Source organism: Porites lutea, chromosome 8 (assembly GCF_958299795.1).
Source record: "Porites lutea chromosome 8, jaPorLute2.1, whole genome shotgun sequence".
NCBI classification, from domain to species: Eukaryota; Metazoa; Cnidaria; class Anthozoa; order Scleractinia; family Poritidae; genus Porites; species Porites lutea.
In genome coordinates this window covers 29,681,323-29,699,338 of record NC_133208.1, presented here as the reverse complement: position 1 = coordinate 29,699,338, position 18,016 = coordinate 29,681,323, and the positions used below count along the sequence as shown (strand labels likewise).

At 38.1% G+C, this 18,016-nt stretch overlaps 1 protein-coding gene across 1 annotated transcript; it reads left to right on the top strand.

The window, feature by feature from the left end:
• The first annotated feature begins 4,097 nt into the window (after positions 1-4,097).
• Positions 4,098-15,143, top strand: LOC140946106 (RCC1-like G exchanging factor-like protein). Its single transcript, XM_073395181.1, has 13 exons — positions 4,098-4,150; positions 4,724-4,873; positions 4,955-5,073; positions 6,747-6,873; positions 7,663-7,776; positions 8,269-8,378; positions 8,958-9,042; positions 9,364-9,474; positions 10,705-10,775; positions 11,639-11,729; positions 12,761-12,916; positions 14,398-14,483; positions 14,890-15,143. Exons 2-13 carry the CDS (start codon positions 4,786-4,788, stop codon positions 14,962-14,964), a joined length of 1,233 nt encoding a protein of 410 aa, XP_073251282.1. The 5' UTR covers positions 4,098-4,150; positions 4,724-4,785; the 3' UTR covers positions 14,965-15,143.
• The last annotated feature ends 2,873 nt before the right edge of the window (positions 15,144-18,016 follow it).

Sequence of the window (18,016 nt, the reverse complement as noted above, 5' to 3'; positions counted from 1 at the left end):
GAGGAAAATCATCTTAGATAATTGTATATGCCTGAATGAATCTATGCCATTCTGAAGTTCGTTCCAGTTCTACAAAGTACATGTATTTCATGATGTTCTCAGCAAGCAGCAGTGTCATTTGACTTCTAAATCTTCTTACATCTATGTTGGATAACAAAAAAAGAAACTGAAAAGGAAGCAAAATATCCATGTTAACTTAGTTATTATTGACCACTTACATGTACATGTATGACATGTAAAACAGTCAGTTTTACAGCTTGCCATTTGGGCAAGCTGTGCAGTGTAGGTAGCTTGTACTTGACTAAATGTCATTTCAGCTAGCATGCAAAATAAGTTTATGATGAGCATTGACTACAGTTCTTCTGTAATTTGAATTCCCCCTAAAAAAATTTCACATGCCCATTGGACAGGTTAAGAACAGAATTCTCCAGCCCAATAGCAAAGTCCACCAGGGACAGGCTATTGAACAGTACTTTCCTTGCATACTGTAAAGTACAGTACAATATTATGTTGCAGTTAAAATTAATGCATTTCAGTTTAAGATGATTTTCATTTGCATTCCATTTGTAGTTTCATTGGATTTCAGGCAACTGTTTGCATGAAATGTTAAAAAGTCCGATCTAAATTATGGCGTTTAATGTTTCTGACTGACTGGCCAAGTACACGTACATGTATATTGTACAGTTAAGCAAACAAACAATCATGAGAACATATTATAATAGCACTACGCAAATTATGTATGTTTAAAAAGCAACTTACCATTTAACATTAAGCACTAGCTAGTTCTGCTGGTAGAGTCGCTTTGGGGTGCTTGCTCTCAAAATGCTGTTTGTATGTCTTTGGGTCAGGCATCTGAGACTGAAAAATATCATTTAGTAATAACAACACCATAATTTAACCACCTTACAGCAAAGAATGATTAAATGTGAAAATATATATTAAGTCTGCAATCCATTATTTAGAAAGGTCAGGGCTCTAAAGTAGACAGCTAGGATGTAATTTAAGAATGTAGCTTAGCGATCGAGTAGCAAGGTTTTTAGCTGGTTGCTGGCACTTAATGAGGACCCTAGCCTAACAGTCCTTTGTAATGGTTTTGTCTCCTGAAGTGTTACTAGCCACTACATGGATTACGTTTCAGCACCAATATGAAGACAAAATTAGAATTCAGGTCAGTATTATATGACTACTGGGAATAATTCCTTAAAATATTAGTAAACTCTCAAAGTGTTCGAAGGAGGCCAAGATATGCCTCTTCAAAGTTGCGAAGTTTCACAGTAAGTATCACAGAGGAGTAAGTTTGTGCCCCCTCCCCCATCTCACACTGGTTTTTGTAGAATTATTTTTTGCACCCCATCAACAGTTGAAAAAAACCTGGAAGGGTTTATTTCCACAAAATCTTTGCCAAGTTGTGCAATCTTAGGCCTGCAAAACATGACTGTTTCATTATTGAGAAATAATGCAAATAATTTTCTCCAGAGCCCTGACATACCTTGCAAACACTACAAGTGAAGATTAAGGCCTTCAGCGCAGCGCCTTTTTGATCATGACTTTGAGCCTTTTTTAACTTCTCCTGCTTCTGTTGATTTTTTTGCTGTGATTGAAATTTTTGATGACCACGAGCCATTATTAACAAAACTGCAACATAGATAAACAGTGCACGCATGTAGTTACACTTATGTAAATGCACAAAGCATTGCTTATCAGAACATTAAGTAGATATACATATTTCCCTGAACAAATGCTTTTGGTCACCAGGAGATCTCTCTTTTTATATAATATTTATGAAAGTCTACTGTGTAAATCAGTACAATATGCTAACAGTGAATGACAGGGATTTCATTTCTGACTGGACGCAAGACACAACGTCCACACCCATGTTTTTGTTTGAAAACAGACATTATTTTTTCTCCAGTTTGGCCTACTGCCCACATGTATCTGGTGAAAACGATCCCCAAAAACGCATCTTTTCAAAAATGCTCTCCAGGGTTGAAATCTTTGAAGACACCAGCTTTTTGTTTACGTGTGGATGGGCGAAAACGGAGATTTTCGAACCATGATGTCATACATCATAAATACATCATAAATCATATTTCCATCGTTTTTAATAGCGTTTTCATGTGGACAAGCAAAAATGATTTGAATACAGTATGTGTGGATGTGTATTTTTTTTTAATTTTCAAAAATATCTGGATACGTGTGGACAGGGCCTAAAAGCATCACCACTAACTGGACTGGACATGCAAGTTTAATACTATCTGTTAATCATCTGTCATCTGGGATTCGCTCACTCTTTCCGATTGGAATTTGTTTGGGAATCAACTTGAAAATGGACAACTACAAACAAAATGAAATACAATGCCAAATCAACTATTTCTTTTTTAGTGAGCATTTTTTATTGCCTTAAAAAACATCCAGATTAACCAATTCTAGTCCAGGGAATGCAGGAAATTGCATTTTAGGGAGTCCAATTTTAAAAATTTCCCAGGGGAGCATGTCCCTGGACCCCCAGCCTTGAAGTTGGTTTTGCATGGCTCAAAGCAACAGCGGGTCAAGAGACAATGTCTGGCCACAATGGTTCAGTGACTGGCCAAAAGCTTCTCTCACTGGTCAAGTCATGCACACTATCATTCATAAACAAACAGTCAAATTCGGTAAATCTTAGATTTTCTCCCTTGCAAAACCACAATAGAAAATTACTCACGAAGCTATTTAGAAGAGGGTTTTTATAGTGATTGATTTTTTCAGAATGTACTGTGTACACAGCTTCATTAATGTTACATGATTTCAATTCATAAATTTTAACTTCGTGACACCATTTAACATCAAAAACTGTACAAATTTTCACATGCAAGAGGAGGTCCGGATACGAATGTGTAATTCTGAGTGCATATTGCATACAATGACGGCGTTATAGATAGATAGATAGATAGATAGATAGATAGATAGATAGATAGATAGATAGATAGATAGATAGATAGATAGATAGATAGATAGATAGATAGATAGATAGATAGATAGATAGATAGATAGATAGATAGATAGATAGATAGATAGATAGATAGATAGATAGATAGATAGATAGATAGATAGATAGATAGATAGATAGATAGATAGATAGATAGATAGATAGATAGATAGATAGATAGATAGATAGATAGATAGATAGATAGATAGATAGATAGATAGATAGATAGATAGATAGATAGATAGATAGATAGATAGATAGATAGATAGATAGATAGATAGATAGATAGATAGATAGATAGATAGATAGATAGATAGATAGATAGATAGATAGATAGATAGATAGATAGATAGATAGATAGATAGATAGATAGATAGATAGATAGATAGATAGATAGATAGATAGATAGATAGATAGATAGAAACTTCATTAAAGTGTCTAAGCCGTCTAGCCAGGGGAAAAAGAATCCCTTACTAATTTGGGGACACCAAATATTGAATATTCTACATCAACATCCAACAATACGGAGAACTCTACCGTGCAATAGAAAATTCGAAATATATTACTCACTTTTATAAAACGTTTTCATTCAAGAACAAGTTTCATTACGATACGTAGGCTCATTCGGCAATTTTTAGCATGAAATTGGAATATCGACCGACATGAGCCGCAGAAAGACAAAGTGTACTGATATTTACAACTTTTCAACCGCGCTGGCCACATTTGAAACATGTTTCAACAACATGAATGAAAAAAACACTTGTTATTTACCGACAGGTACCTACCTGGAAACTATAAACACTAGTAATCGCCAAACTCAACCAGAGAGAGCTGTACTTTTCAATATTCAGCCTTTTCTAACAAAATCGAATGTGCGTGACGTCATAAGATCCAAAAATCCTTGCAAGCGCCGCCTTCCCCCACCACCCCCCAGCCCCCGCGCCTAATTCCTCTTGGGGAGGGGTAAACTATAATCAAATAAGTTTTCAGTGGTGGAGTGAAGAAAAGTTGGAATTTGGGGGTGAAGGTAAAATAAAATAATTCATGCAATCTTTGCCTTAAGTCCTCAAGGGGTCAATTTTATCATTCTTCAGGGTAAGTTCTCACTAGAGAAGAGCGGGGGTAGGGTGGTGTTAGTCATTTGCTGGAACAAAGTGAACGCTGTTGTGAGATACAATCTACGAGGTATGTTTTACTTTTTTGTGAAGTAGTTAAAGTTAAACCCAAACTGTCCCTTCTTTTATACTTTTGGATATAACTGTAGCAGTTAACGATGTTTACAGTCGCATGATGTTTGATTTTCAAAATTTTAAGCTAGCTTACACGTGCACTCGTACTTCTGTTTGATCATCTGACAGCCGTGGAGGCCATTTCCACTAGTGTTTGTGGGAAACAATGGGTAAAGACGAAATGTGTCACATAGAAACGACATAAGTTCCATCAAATAAATTGCAAAAGGTTTCATTAAAAGGGATAGCTATTATAGTCCAAGGCGAGTAGCGTATATTATTTAAAGTGGACAGACTGCAAATTATAGTAGTTGCTAAAAGATACATCTAAGTGTCGTAACTGTTCATCAGTAGGATGCCTAAAATTTGTGCAATATACAAAGCAAATATTGAATAGATCGATCTGTGGGTCAATTTCAGCAGGCAGTACTGCGCCCATTCCCCCCTGCAACCGTGGGGCATTATCATGCAGCCCCAGAGGTGTTTAACTTCAGAAAGGATTTTCTCGACAGCATTTTTTTTCTTTCAGGGAAGCAAAAATGGAATGGTGATAACCTTTTCCATGCTGTTTCTTAACATCGGTGCATTTAAATGAGCTTAGTATATCAAAGGCTGGTCATTCGATCACGAAATTGCTTGACACAATGTCTGCGGCTTGTCAGTGGTCAAAAGGAGAAAGGTTAGTACTTGAATGATGCCACAAGTTCTAAATTGTAAGTGTTTCCTTTGCTACAATATTGATCTCTCTCTTTCTCACTAGGTCCTTCTCTCCAGTTTTCCTCAGTTGCTTATATTTGGGGAGCTGGGGATGGTGGACAGTTAGGGACTGGAACCCATGAAGCTAGTCTCCTGCCAATCAAATTTCCTGTTTCTGAAGAAGTAGGTTCATTGTTTTTTTATTAGTTAGTTAAAATAAAAAGTTATTGTATTAAAAAGGCTTGTTAATAAAGTGACTTTTTGTTTTAACGAACTATCGAACAGTTGGTGTCTTTTCACAAAAAGATGTGGGTGTGATCTATTCAACCAAAATTCAGACCTGTTAGACCAGAAAAAATGTTCCACCTCAAAAGGTGGACCAGTTTTTTAGAAATTTTTCCAGTTGGACCGAACCAACCCATTGAGTTTTGGACCGAAATTTCTGGAAATTTTGGTTAAATGGATCACATCCTACATCTTGGTGTATGAGTATAGTCATTTTGTGAACTTTCACAGGATTTCATATCCATGTAAATGACTAAAGTCAGTCACTAGCAGTTTCTACTGGGTGAGGACAAAACATGGACCGGGTCCATGGACAGTTTTTTTTAATAACGAGAAATGAACAAAAACAGAAATAGTGCAAAAAAGGTTGAAAAAAAAACAACAACAACAACAACAAACAATGCTTGATTGTCCATGAATGTCACTTTTTCCTGCAATGTTTTGTCACGCTGAGCCCAGCTCCTTAGCACTGTTAGCAGGATGATTATAAATTCTCACGGATTAAGTGATTTACAGATCCAGATCTCGAAGAAGAAGAAGTGGCATGGATTGTAGCTTAAACTGAAGTTACATCAACTATGGAGAATTGCAATGTGACTCAGTCAGGATTCCTCTAAAAGCAATGAATTCTTACTCCAACTTGATTTTCTAAGGGTCTGCAAGTCTTTGTACAGGAGCGCATAATTCCTCTCTTGGTGATAACTTTTGAATTAGCTTAATTTAACAGTCTTGCGACTGCACATGTGCAAGCAGAGTGTACGTCATGTAAACACAACTAAATATTTGTGATCAATCGTGAGCATTGGTCGACAGTGTCTCGTCAAATCTTTTTTTGGCACTATTTCTGTTTTTGAGTGTCCATGGACCTGGTGCAAAACCTTCTTATAAAAATAAAAAAACTGTCCATGGACCTGGTCCATGACAGGGGGTCCATGGACCCGGTCCATGAAAGTGGTCCTGCATGGACCCGGTCCAAAGAGGGGGTCCATGGACCCCTGGTCCATGTTTTGTCCTCACGTGTTTCGACTCGCAAAAATGGTATGAGACCATTTGAACAGTTGGTATCTTTTCACGAAAAAATGAGTACATACATGGATATGGTCAGAGGCATATAACCCCTTTTATATGCTTCTGATATGGGTCATGTTAACCCTTTAAGTCCCAATATCCACATACAAATTCTCCAAACTGAACTCTATACATTTCCCTAAAGAATAAGTTGAGAGAATTTGATAAAAGATCAAAGCATTTTCTCTTAGGTGATCATTTTATTAATTCTCATAACCTAATCTCTTCACATTGTATGGATATCGTGAGGAGAAAATTGATGTTGGTCACCATTGGGACTTAAAGGGTTAATAGCGCAACATTCTACAACACTTTGATCATAGTTACTCGTCAGTTCTCAGGGCTGGCCACTTCTAGGGAATCCATGTCATTGGCAAAGAGCTCTCTGATTACAAATATTAATTATTTTTACTGGCATGGTATTGATGGAACTGTATCTAGTGACAGAAATTCATGAATATAATGTACAAAAATAACATAATAATTTAGTACAATGCAATCAGGTTTCATGTATAGGATGTGGTTATGGCTTCACTTTGGCGGCTGATACAAGCAGTTCTCATATTTGGACTACTGGTTTGAATACATTTGGACAGCTTGGAAGGCAACTCACTTGTAACAACTTAAAAGGTGATATATCTCCCAATTACTTTTTTCTTCCTTTTTCCCACAAGCATCTAATTATCCAGCAATGTATAAGTTAGTAAAAATGTAAAACAATAATAATGAAAATGATCGGAAGACAATAAAGGTTTAAATGAGACTGGCAAAAAAGAAAACCAAGGAATCATTTTTTAAGATAGTCACATGAATACCCTGTTAAGTTACAACATTTAGATTTGTGAACAAAAGCCAGTGAATAACCATTCAAGAGAAACACCTAAATACTACTGTCACCTGGAGCTAAATTGATTCTTGATTTTTTTCAACACACATTAGTAATATTAATTTGTAAAATTGTAATTTGTTGACCCTAATGGAGCACTAATAGGAGTTCTTAAGAACTTGTTGAAATGAGTCTGTGAGTGTTCCAGATTGAATTGAAATTGAAAGTGTCGGTTGGGAGAGGGGAAAACCAGAGAACCTGGAGAAAAACCTCTTGGAGCAAGGGAGACCTGACTCAACTGCGGCACCCTTTGCTCCCGGCATAATTAATAATAGTTTAAAAAATATTTTTTTAATAACTTTTGCTCACTGGCTTTAAGGGTTTTGCTTTGAACAAGAGTTTTGTAAAGTCACGTGATAGTTGTTATCCAAAAGAATGCTAGATTTTACATGTGCTCATTGTACGGTAGTTTGCAGTGAAGTGAATCTTATAGATTACACGTCATTTGTTTACGTTTAACAAAGACTGTTTGGTCACAGAACAAAGACACAATTACAATTAGTTTTAATGGTTAGAGTGTTATAATTTTCCAGAATCTGATGAAAAACCAGCTGCTGTCAACATCCATGTAGCTACATTGCCATCCAGAGTTGAGCAGATATCCTGTGGAAGATCACATTCTGTTGTGTTATTGACTGATGGCGAAGGTACATGCTTACTGCTGCAATAACTGTAGCATCACTACTATATATACCACTAGAGAGCTACTTTATTCTGTTTTGTCTTTGTAACAGATTTGACTGATGTGTAGTTTCAGAAAATATCCATACTCCATGCACCAAAGGGATTGGAAATTCCTGGGGTGTGGGGGGTTCTCAAAGGCCCCCAAATTTAAGTAAATGCATGAAGCTTGACTGGAATTTCCAACAAGGTGGGGGGTGTTAGGAAAAATCCCTTCCATGGGGGAGGTATGGATAATTTTTGAAACCACACAATGGGTCAAGATAGCAGATTGGAGAAAGTTATTGTTCAAGTTGTCTCAACAATTTTGTGAGAGATTTTAGCTTTAATTGGGTATTAATGCACATAGTTATTCTGGATGGCAATTTACTTCAGTTGATATTAATATTAGAGCAAATAAATCTGTGCTTGGAAAAAATTCTAAATAGTCAATGAAATGAATGATTTTTATGCGCCAGTTCTAAGTTGTGGAGGTAACTATCATGGTCAGTGTGGAGTTGGAGATCTGCATTCAAAGTTAATCAGACAATTTACAAAGATACCACACATTCCAGGAAGGATTGTACAGGTACTATGAAACAATATGCATACACTTATATATGAATTAAATCTCTGACCTTGGATCTAACTCCTTACCCTTTTATACACCATTTTTGACAGACAGGGTATCCCTTTCATATACCTTCTAATGACAAATGGAACGCTTTTAAATAGCTAGTTTAGAGCTTTGCATCCCTTTTAACCACTGCCTATGCACTTTCTACTTAATATTGAATAAAGCACAAGACCAGAACTTTTTCTGGGTATTTGTATAGCCAAAAATGCATCTTTAAGCCCTTTATAGGGACGTTTTACAACCAAAATGATTTTGCAGGGCCCCATTTAAACCAGCCTCTCTGAACTAAATAAATAAATAAATTTCTTTACCCTTTCATATACTTCAACTAGTGAAATCTCTTCCCTTTCACATACCTCAGACTCCTTTTGGATGGAGCCTCCCCATATATGGGCCACTATCCCCCCTGGGTCTCTGTCAAGATGGTTAATATGGTGTCTTACAACCACAGATTCTCATTTGAACACAAGTTCAGTTGCAAGAATGAACCTTTGTATTATTAATTATTTTTGTGCTATTGTCTATCCACAGATAGCATGTGGTATGGACCACACTCTTTTGTTGTCAGACGAGGGAGAAGTGTTCTCTTGTGGTTGGGGTGCCGATGGACAAACTGGTGAGCACGCAGAATGTATTTGCCAGGGTAACTGGTTTGTGAGAACTGGCTGATAACAGTTAGTGGCTTGCTTATTCGAGGTGGGCGCTTATTTGAGGCTAGGCACTTATTAAATTTTCACCATTTTTTTTTGTTTTGACCTGCCTGCTTCATCCAACTGGCTGTTTACAAAGCTAACTGTTTTTTTCTGTGCTAAGTGATCAAGAGCTCTTGTCTATGAAAGTATAGGTAATGGGAACAACCTGATGATGGCAAGGTTTTCATTAAGGGCTAAGGGTGAGGATTGTTGTTGAAGTTAGTAATGTAAGGTCCTTGTTGCAGGTTTAGGTCACTTCCATAATGAGGCAACATTTAAACCAATCCAGGGAGCACTGAAAGATGTTAGGATAAAACAAATTGCTACTTCAGCGGACTGCTGTTTGGCTCTGTCAGGTATTAACCTCAGTATAATAATAAACATCATTTTGCTCTAAAAATATTTCGCGATTTCTGATTGGTTATTTCCCCGGCTAATTCTGCATAACCAGCGAATGCCGGAAGATGTGAGAAATTACTATGCAATCATTGACGTCAGTCACACTGATGTCATTGGTGTATATTGGTACTATTCAAACATTGACATCATACACGACTACAGAAGTTTAAAAAAATGACGAAAGGATTCATAGCGGTGTTTTAATAGAGTAAATAGTATAAATAACCGAATTACTGACTAAAAATAAGCAGAGTGAATGCATGAAACACGCAAAAATATTGTTTGATGGATTTCATCTGCTTTCTCTGAGGGATATATGTAAATAGTAAAAAACACCCGTTCATATTCTGATAAAACAGTAATTGTTTTGAAGAAAGTCTACGAGGAGGTAAGAATGTTAAGAACTTAGAAATTTTTTTTGAATGAATGATAAAAAGAGTCTTGAAATTGGCCCGTGTGATATATGCACATCTCGGAGTTTGTTATCACAGAGGCTGAAGGCCGAGGTGGATTACAGCTTCCGAGATCTTCAAAATTCGTATCATACTCAGCCTCATTCAGTAATTGATGAAACACATATATTTAGTAGTCTTAAAGAACTGACATATGGAAATAAATGTTTCTTTCAAAACTAAACTAGTATCAGGGGCACCCGACGACTTTTTTCTGTAAAATATCTGTTCGGAGAAGCAAATATCGCCTAGAATTTTCTATTACTTTAGGGTGGCTAAAAATTTCTAGATGACTGTTCCATTTAAGGAACAATTTTCGAAGCTTATCTAATAAATCCCCTACGATTTTCTAAAGTGTAATTTTTCACTCCTCAGGATAGGCTATTTTTCGTAGAAAAAAGGCAACCTTAAATTTTCGGATTAAAAAATGTTATGAAGAGAGATATTAGAAAAAATCTCACTTTCGTAATACGTTAAATTACATCTAAAATTTTCGGTGAAACAAAACTGAAGCCCTTGAAATTTCGAAAAGACTCAACTTCCCCTACGAAGACCTAACAGATACAAATTTTATAGCGCCGCTTAGAATGCATTTCTAGAGATCTAAGAGTACTCTGGAAAGCCCAAAAAGACGTTTTAATGCATTTAGGAAGAAACCGTCGTTGGGTGCTCCTGTAGTATGAGGGACCCCAAGATACCGTTTTATGTTTCTACAATTGTAAATACATATTTTAGTTGAAGGGGAAGCTTTTTCTTGGGGAAACAACGAGTATCAGCAACTGGCAACGGGAAGTGATGAAGAACAGGTAGGTATATGCAACTTACAAGTCGCCTACTACAACTTTCACAAGCCGGTCTTGCTTTACTCGCCATTCCTGTTTATTACCCTTCTTCTAATCTTCGTTAAAGAGTTAAAAGGAACATATGTCCGACAATGTTGGCTGAATAAGACTGAATTTTCTACCTGTGCAACCCCTTTACACGGAACTGTTCAAATTCTGTTACACATTGCAGAACTGTTTATCGCTCAAAAATTTGCTTTGTTCTTCGAGTACCGTGTAAACGAAAGGCGGATCCGTGCACGTTTTTTCCGTTCAAACGTTTGTCCGGACTAGTGTAAACGGGGCTAAACAATCTCTTTAAAGGAGCTGTTTCGATGATACTTTGTGTGTTTACCCATGCACAAAAGGCTCTTTTAGAGTTGTGAGGAATAGCTCAACAAATTTCATCAGAAAGCACTAACCATAATATTTTTTGTGATTTTGCCGGCATAGCATTAAAACTTGTAAACGCTGGCGCAACTTTGTAAAGTTTCAATCCATGTCCATCCTTGCCATCGATGGTAACAGATAACAAAGCTGGACCATTATTTTTTTTCTGAAAAGATAGCAAATAGCGTGGAATAGCCCTTTAATTGCGGTGCAATCTTTAGCTGCAAAATGAGTCTTAATTAGTAATATTGATCTTTCAAGTCATCATGTACGACCGCCGGCAGGATTTCGTGTGACATAAGTATATTTATTGGGGCACTGTACATTGTATTAATAGCAAACGGCAGAGAAAAATACAAAAAAGTGACCATCTCTCTCGGAATCATTTCAAATTCATGATTATGCCTGCCCTTGTTTGCCACTGTATTACTCAACCTTTCTACTGCTGTTTTTTTCAGCTTGCTGCCCCCACAAGAGCTAAATTATTGAAAAATTTACCCCAAATTAAACAAGTTTCTGCTGGTGGTTCAAACTGCGCTGTTGTCACTGGTGGGTAAAACACAGTGTTTTGATGCTTTATCACAGGGTGCTCAAGAAAGTTAAAAAACGTTGTTTACATGATTTTGAAATATTCAGGACAGTTTTGATTTATTGCCAAGTAAGGCATTTTCCAATCAAAACCCAAGATGTCATTGGAAGGCGGAGCTAGTCATAGCCTGCGAAAACATCCGTTTCTCCTCGCTCTTCGTCGCTGAGGACGTTTCGCGCGGAGGAACGTCTGTGATAGCCTCCCACGCAGACGTTCTTACGGGTTCGTCACGCAATCATTCCTCCCCCACGTGGGGCAGGAACGCGTGACGATCCCCTAAGAACGTTTGCGTAGGAGGCTACGTCTGCGACTCAGGGACAGAAATTCCAAACTGATGACGCAAATCAATGTTTACATAATAAATTCGGTAGTCATGGGGTTCCAAATACAAATTTGTCTAATTTTGCGTGTGTTCTGGTCGATTTTGGTAAAGTGTTGTGTTGATCTGCCCACGAGCTCCAGCAAAACTCAAATGCTTCTTCTAGAGAAAACTATATTCCACAAATATTGACTGTTTTGTTAGAGATTCTTCGCGTTTACAGTTGATCTTTGTGGCCTTTTGTCTTTTGTCTGTCATTCATAAACAATAGCTAAAACAATGGATTCCGGATTCCGGACAGATTTTACGTCATCAGTATGGAGTTTCTGTCGCTGAGTCGCAGACGATTTTCCGCGCGAAACGTCCCCAGCGACGAAGAGCGAGTAGAAGCGGATGTTTTCGCAGGCTAGGCTAGTCATGGGACTCTATAGTTGCATTTGTACTTCTTCGGGATGCCCAGGATCCCAATCCGTTCTTGGAGTATAACTGGCTCTGTATAATTTGTACGTATTCACCAAATTCCTCCGCAAAGATTTGTCCAGTAGGACTAGTGGTAACGGTATCACAATCTTCACTATAACAACACTTTACTGATTCGTAATAAAGATTAACTTTGAACCCTGCATTCTTGTTTGTTTTTTTGTTTGTTGATTTGTTGTTGATGTTTTTCAGAATCAGGAGACGTATACAGTTGGGGGTACGGTGTCCTTGGTCACGGCAGAGAGGTTTCATTTACTAAGACACCGAAGAAGATACAAGAGTTTGATAACATAGACGAACCTGTTGCTCGAGTATGCTGTGGCCCGGACTACATGACTGTTATTACAGGTTGGTAACCTGTGCACCCATTTACTTAAAAAAATAGTCACAACGCAACAATTACATGGAGCCTGTAAACTGTCTTCATCTCTGTTTATCTTTTAGTGTAGTAGTTGTACTTGTTTGCGTTCTTTGTGCCCTTTTAGAGTAGTCAGGTAAAAAGTACGTTTCGATTAAGGTCCAAATTTCAAAAGAAGTGTGGCAAGTTTTTATATTGTAGAAAAACGTCCGCTATAGAGATTTGACTCTTTCCACCGATGCCGACCGCGTTTGACTCCACCCTTTTTTTTGTGGGCTAAGTCTGTTGTTGGACGGGGATTCTTTCTTTGTTTGGGAACTTTTTTTCCCGATACTCCCGTGTTGTCGTCTTCTGGAAAACCAACAACGAGTTCCTAACAGCTCTAAGGTATTTTGTGGGTAAAGGAAGTACAATTACACTAGCACTATTGCTATGTATAGCCAACTCTTTGCCTCCAATCAATTTTCCCAACGAAAACCAGTGGGAAAGCGTCAAACTGCCAGCGGACTGCGCTAAGCGGGAAAGGTAGGTCATGGGTCAGGAGAAATACGCGCGTGTTCAGTTATTTGTTCTGACTTAAGGCTATGAAATCCTAAAAGTTCATGAAATATGGCACTTGCCACAATCTTCTACCACCTTGTTCAACACCTTCCTCAAAATCAAACTAGCAGACAGCTGGCCCGGAGATGTGGGGGATGACGCCGGGAGTACATCCGAAATTATGAAGCCCAAGAAGGCCCCCCCCCCCCCCCCCCCCTGGACTATTCGACAAGGTCGCGGCTGGATGGAATCCCTCACAAAATTGAACGAAAATTCTGCCAAATGCATTTTAGCCAAACTCATGTTAAAGAGCTTCTGGGGAAAATTTGGCTAGCAGTCCAACAAATCACTTTCCCCGCCAAGTTTTAACAACTTCTCGACAATGACGTAATTCAAATCCACAGCGTGAGAGTGGTCAATCCTGAAATGCTAGAGGTGGTCTACAACAACATTGAAGAGGCAAAGCCATAGAGCCCAATATCTTCATTGCTTGGTTCACTACCTGTCACGCTCTCCTCAGGCTATACTGGCTAGGCCTCTCCGTGCTCAACCCTGAAGAAGTGATATACATGGACACCGACAGTATTATTTACAAGCGGCGCCCAGCTGTCACCAAACTACCCATTGGCCTATATTTGGGGCAGTTTAAAGATGAACTGGCCGGAAATGACGTCATCCTTGAATTTGTTGCCACAGGTCCCATAAATTACGGGTCAATTCGCGTTGCCTAGATGCCGTAGTTCATTAATATGCAAACTTTGGTCACATGACCTAAATGCTGGCTTCTGATTGGTCATGACCCAAAACGGACCCCCCCGGCTACTCATGTATGTCACTTGAAGCGTTAGTTAGGAGGCCGAAATGACCGGTGGAAGGTGTCGAGCAACAGCGGTTACGTTTTCTTGAAGTTTGACTATTATTTTGTTCCCAGATTCTGGATCACTGTACACCTGGGGAAGAGGGTCCTTCGGCAGACTCGGGCTTGGTTCTACTGAAGATCAGTGGATTCCTAAAAAGGTGTGTTTGATCTTTCGTACCTAAATTAAACCATCACAGTCCTTTTTGTACTGCGATGTGTGTGTAGGGTGAGGCGGGGGGTAGAAGGGAGGAGCAAAATACATAAAAAGTACTTGATGCACCGCTACTTTCTTTCCCTTGAACACAAGGTGACTCAGTGAGTTACTTAGGTCATGTTCATTGTAGCAGCTCTTTCTCCGTGTCATTCTTCATCAATGCCGAGTTGATTTTGAAGTCACTTTTGTACTGAACGTTATTGTGGACCTGCCCGCAGCTAGAAGTTGCTGCTTTACGCTGTCTGCATCGCACTAGAATTTATCAATTGATATATACAGGCCATAGCGGTTTCTCGCGAGCCAGTTCCCTTCTTTCGCCAAATAAAGATGTCATGACTTTCTTTTTTCAGGTTCCATTACCTGGTGAAGTAATAGAGATAAGCTGTGGCTTGGACCATATGGCGGCCATCATAAGGCTGACTTGAATTTCACTGCCTTTTTGTGACCTGCATGTTCACGGCCTCAGTTGGAGCAATTCACGCAAGAAGTGCAAGGAAGTTACAAATGAAAGTTTGCAACTGATGCTGTACTAATGCCAAAGACACACATGATTACAGAACTGTCATACGCAAGATCGATATTTAATTCTCCACGAATACGTGTTATTGCCTGTTGAGAGCACTGAACGCTGTTTTGATCACTTGTTTGCGATATTCAACAAAGGACTCCTTCATTGAAAGGAACCTTTCCTGAATCGAACAAAGCACACTTTAAAAAGACAACTTTTTGCCCTTGTTCTTTAAGACCATTTTATTTGTCTGCTTTCCTAAAGCAAAACCCAACGCTGTATAAGGTGGTTCTAATTTCTGAGTTTCTAAATGAAATCCGTAGGTGTAGCCATTCAAATGAAAGTTACTGAGAAGTATTTCCCTATGGTGCTGTTTACTATGCTGTACAAGGTGGTTCAAACTGTGTACGAAACACCGAAGTTAGACAATTCAGATGAAAGCTGCTTAAGAGTAATTTTCTGTGGTACTGTTTATTATGTTGTGCACGAATTTTTAAACTTATGATCCTATGGATGAAAAAGGCGTGACAATTCAAAAGGGACCTCTTCGGTCTTGCTATCTTGTTGTGCTGTATATAATCCTGCGGATAAAATCCAGCCCTGTGGCTTTTCTAATGAAAATCGACCTTTCAGGGTTCTAAAACAGTTTTTTTCGTTTTGTTTATCTTCGCCCATCGGTAATATGCCTCATTGGATCAGATGCCGTTCCTTCTTGAAGAGCCCTAAAAATAAACAAAACATGAAAAAGGTTTTCATTTTATTTTCACTCACACTGAAAAATGTTCAGATGTGCTATTTATGACAGTTATGCGTCAGAAAGAAACATGTAATATAGTCGTAACTTTTTAGTTTGCGGACCAAATCGTACGTTGCGACCATTCAAATTAAGCCTCTTCAGTGTACTTTCACATGGTACTATTCATTCAGCGCGTAGTTCTAACTTTTGAGCCTGTGGATAAAATCCTGAGGTGTTACCATTCAAATGAAACCTCTTCAGCAGTACTTTCACATGGTACTATTTATTTGGTATGTTGTTCTAACTTTTAAGTCTGTGGATGAAATCCTATGATGTTACCATTCAAATGAAACCTCTTCAGCAGTATTTTCACATGGTACTAGTTATTTAGTACGTTGTTCTTAACTTTTGAGTCTGTGGATAAAATCCTGAGGTGTTACCATTCAAATGAAACCTCTTCAGCAGTACTTTCACATGGTACTACTTATTTAGTATGTACTTCTAACTTTTGAGTCTGTGGATAAAATCCTGAGGTGTTACCATTCAAATGAAACCTCTTCAGCAGTACTTTCACGTGGTGCTATTTATTTAGTATGTAGTTCTAACTTTTGAGTCTGTGGATAAAATCCTGAGGTGTTACCATTCAAATGAAACCTCTTCAGCAGTACTTTCACGTGGTACTACTTATTTAGTATGTACTTCTAACTTTTGAGTCTGTGGATAAAATCCTGAGGTGTTACCATTCAAATGAAACCTCTTCAGCAGTACTTTCACGTGGTACTACTTATTTAGTATGTACTTCTAACTTTTGAGTCTGTGGATCAAATCCTGAGGTGTTACCATTCAAATGAAACCTCTTCAGCAGTACTTTCACATGGTACTATTTATTTAGTATGTAGTTCTTAACTTTTGAGTCTGTGGATAAAATCCTGAGGTGTTACCATTCAAATGAAACCTCTTCAGCAGTACTTTCACATGGTACTATTTATTTAATATGTAGTTCTTAACTTTTGAGTCTGTGGATAAAATCCTGAGGTGTTACCATTCAAATGAAACCTCTTCAACAGTACTTTCACATGGTACTATTTATTTAGTATGTAGTTCTTAACTTTTGAGTCTGTGGATAAAATCCTGAGGTGTTACCATTCAAATGAAACCTCTTCAGCAGTACTTTCACATGGTACTATTTATTTAGTATGTAGTTCTTAATTTTTGAGTCTGTGGATAAAATCCTGAGGTGTTACCATTCAAATGAAACCTCTTCAGCAGTACTTTCACATGGTACTACTTATTTAGTATGTACTTCTAACTTTTGAGTCTGTGGATAAAATCCTGAGGTGTTACCATTCAAATGAAACCTCTTCAACAGTACTTTCACATGGCACTTTTAATTATGCAAGCAGCTTATACCGTTGACTGGATGACTGGTCGTTCAAGGTGGTTTGGTCTCCAACCACACAAACGTGGCCTTTCATGTGGTTGTCGGTCTTGTGAAAGTGGTACTCTGGAGCAAGAAATAAAAGTAACAAGATGTATTAGCTAGTACTACAGTGGAACCTCGATATAAGGAATGGCCACTGGAATGGCAAAATTTGTTCTGTGTAACGAGGATTCCTCACTTCGAGGTTATTTTTCATATGGGGTGTTACCATTCAAATGAAACCTCTTCAACAGTACTTTCACATGGTACTATTTATTTAGTATGTAGTTCTTAACTTTTGAGTCTGTGGATAAAATCCTGAGGTGTTACCATTCAAATGAAACCTCTTCAGCAGTACTTTCACATGGTACTATTTATTTAGTATGTAGTTCTTAATTTTTGAGTCTGTGGATAAAATCCTGAGGTGTTACCATTCAAATGAAACCTCTTCAGCAGTACTTTCACATGGTACTACTTATTTAGTATGTACTTCTAACTTTTGAGTCTGTGGATAAAATCCTGAGGTGTTACCATTCAAATGAAACCTCTTCAACAGTACTTTCACATGGCACTTTTAATTATGCAAGCAGCTTATACCGTTGACTGGATGACTGGTCGTTCAAGGTGGTTTGGTCTCCAACCACACAAACGTGGCCTTTCATGTGGTTGTCGGTCTTGTGAAAGTGGTACTCTGGAGCAAGAAATAAAAGTAACAAGATGTATTAGCTAGTACTACAGTGGAACCTCGATATAAGGAATGGCCACTGGAATGGCAAAATTTGTTCTGTGTAACGAGGATTCCTCACTTCGAGG

Coding starts and splice junctions, on each gene's coding strand:
- LOC140946106 (XM_073395181.1), top strand. CDS start 4,786: ATGAGCTTAGTATATCAAAGGCTGGTCATTCGATCACGAAATTGCTTG. Junction 9,043..9,363: donor GGGTGCCGATGGACAAACTG/GTGAGCACGCAG, acceptor TCCTTGTTGCAG/GTTTAGGTCACTTCCATAAT. Junction 10,776..11,638: donor CGGGAAGTGATGAAGAACAG/GTAGGTATATGC, acceptor TGTTTTTTTCAG/CTTGCTGCCCCCACAAGAGC.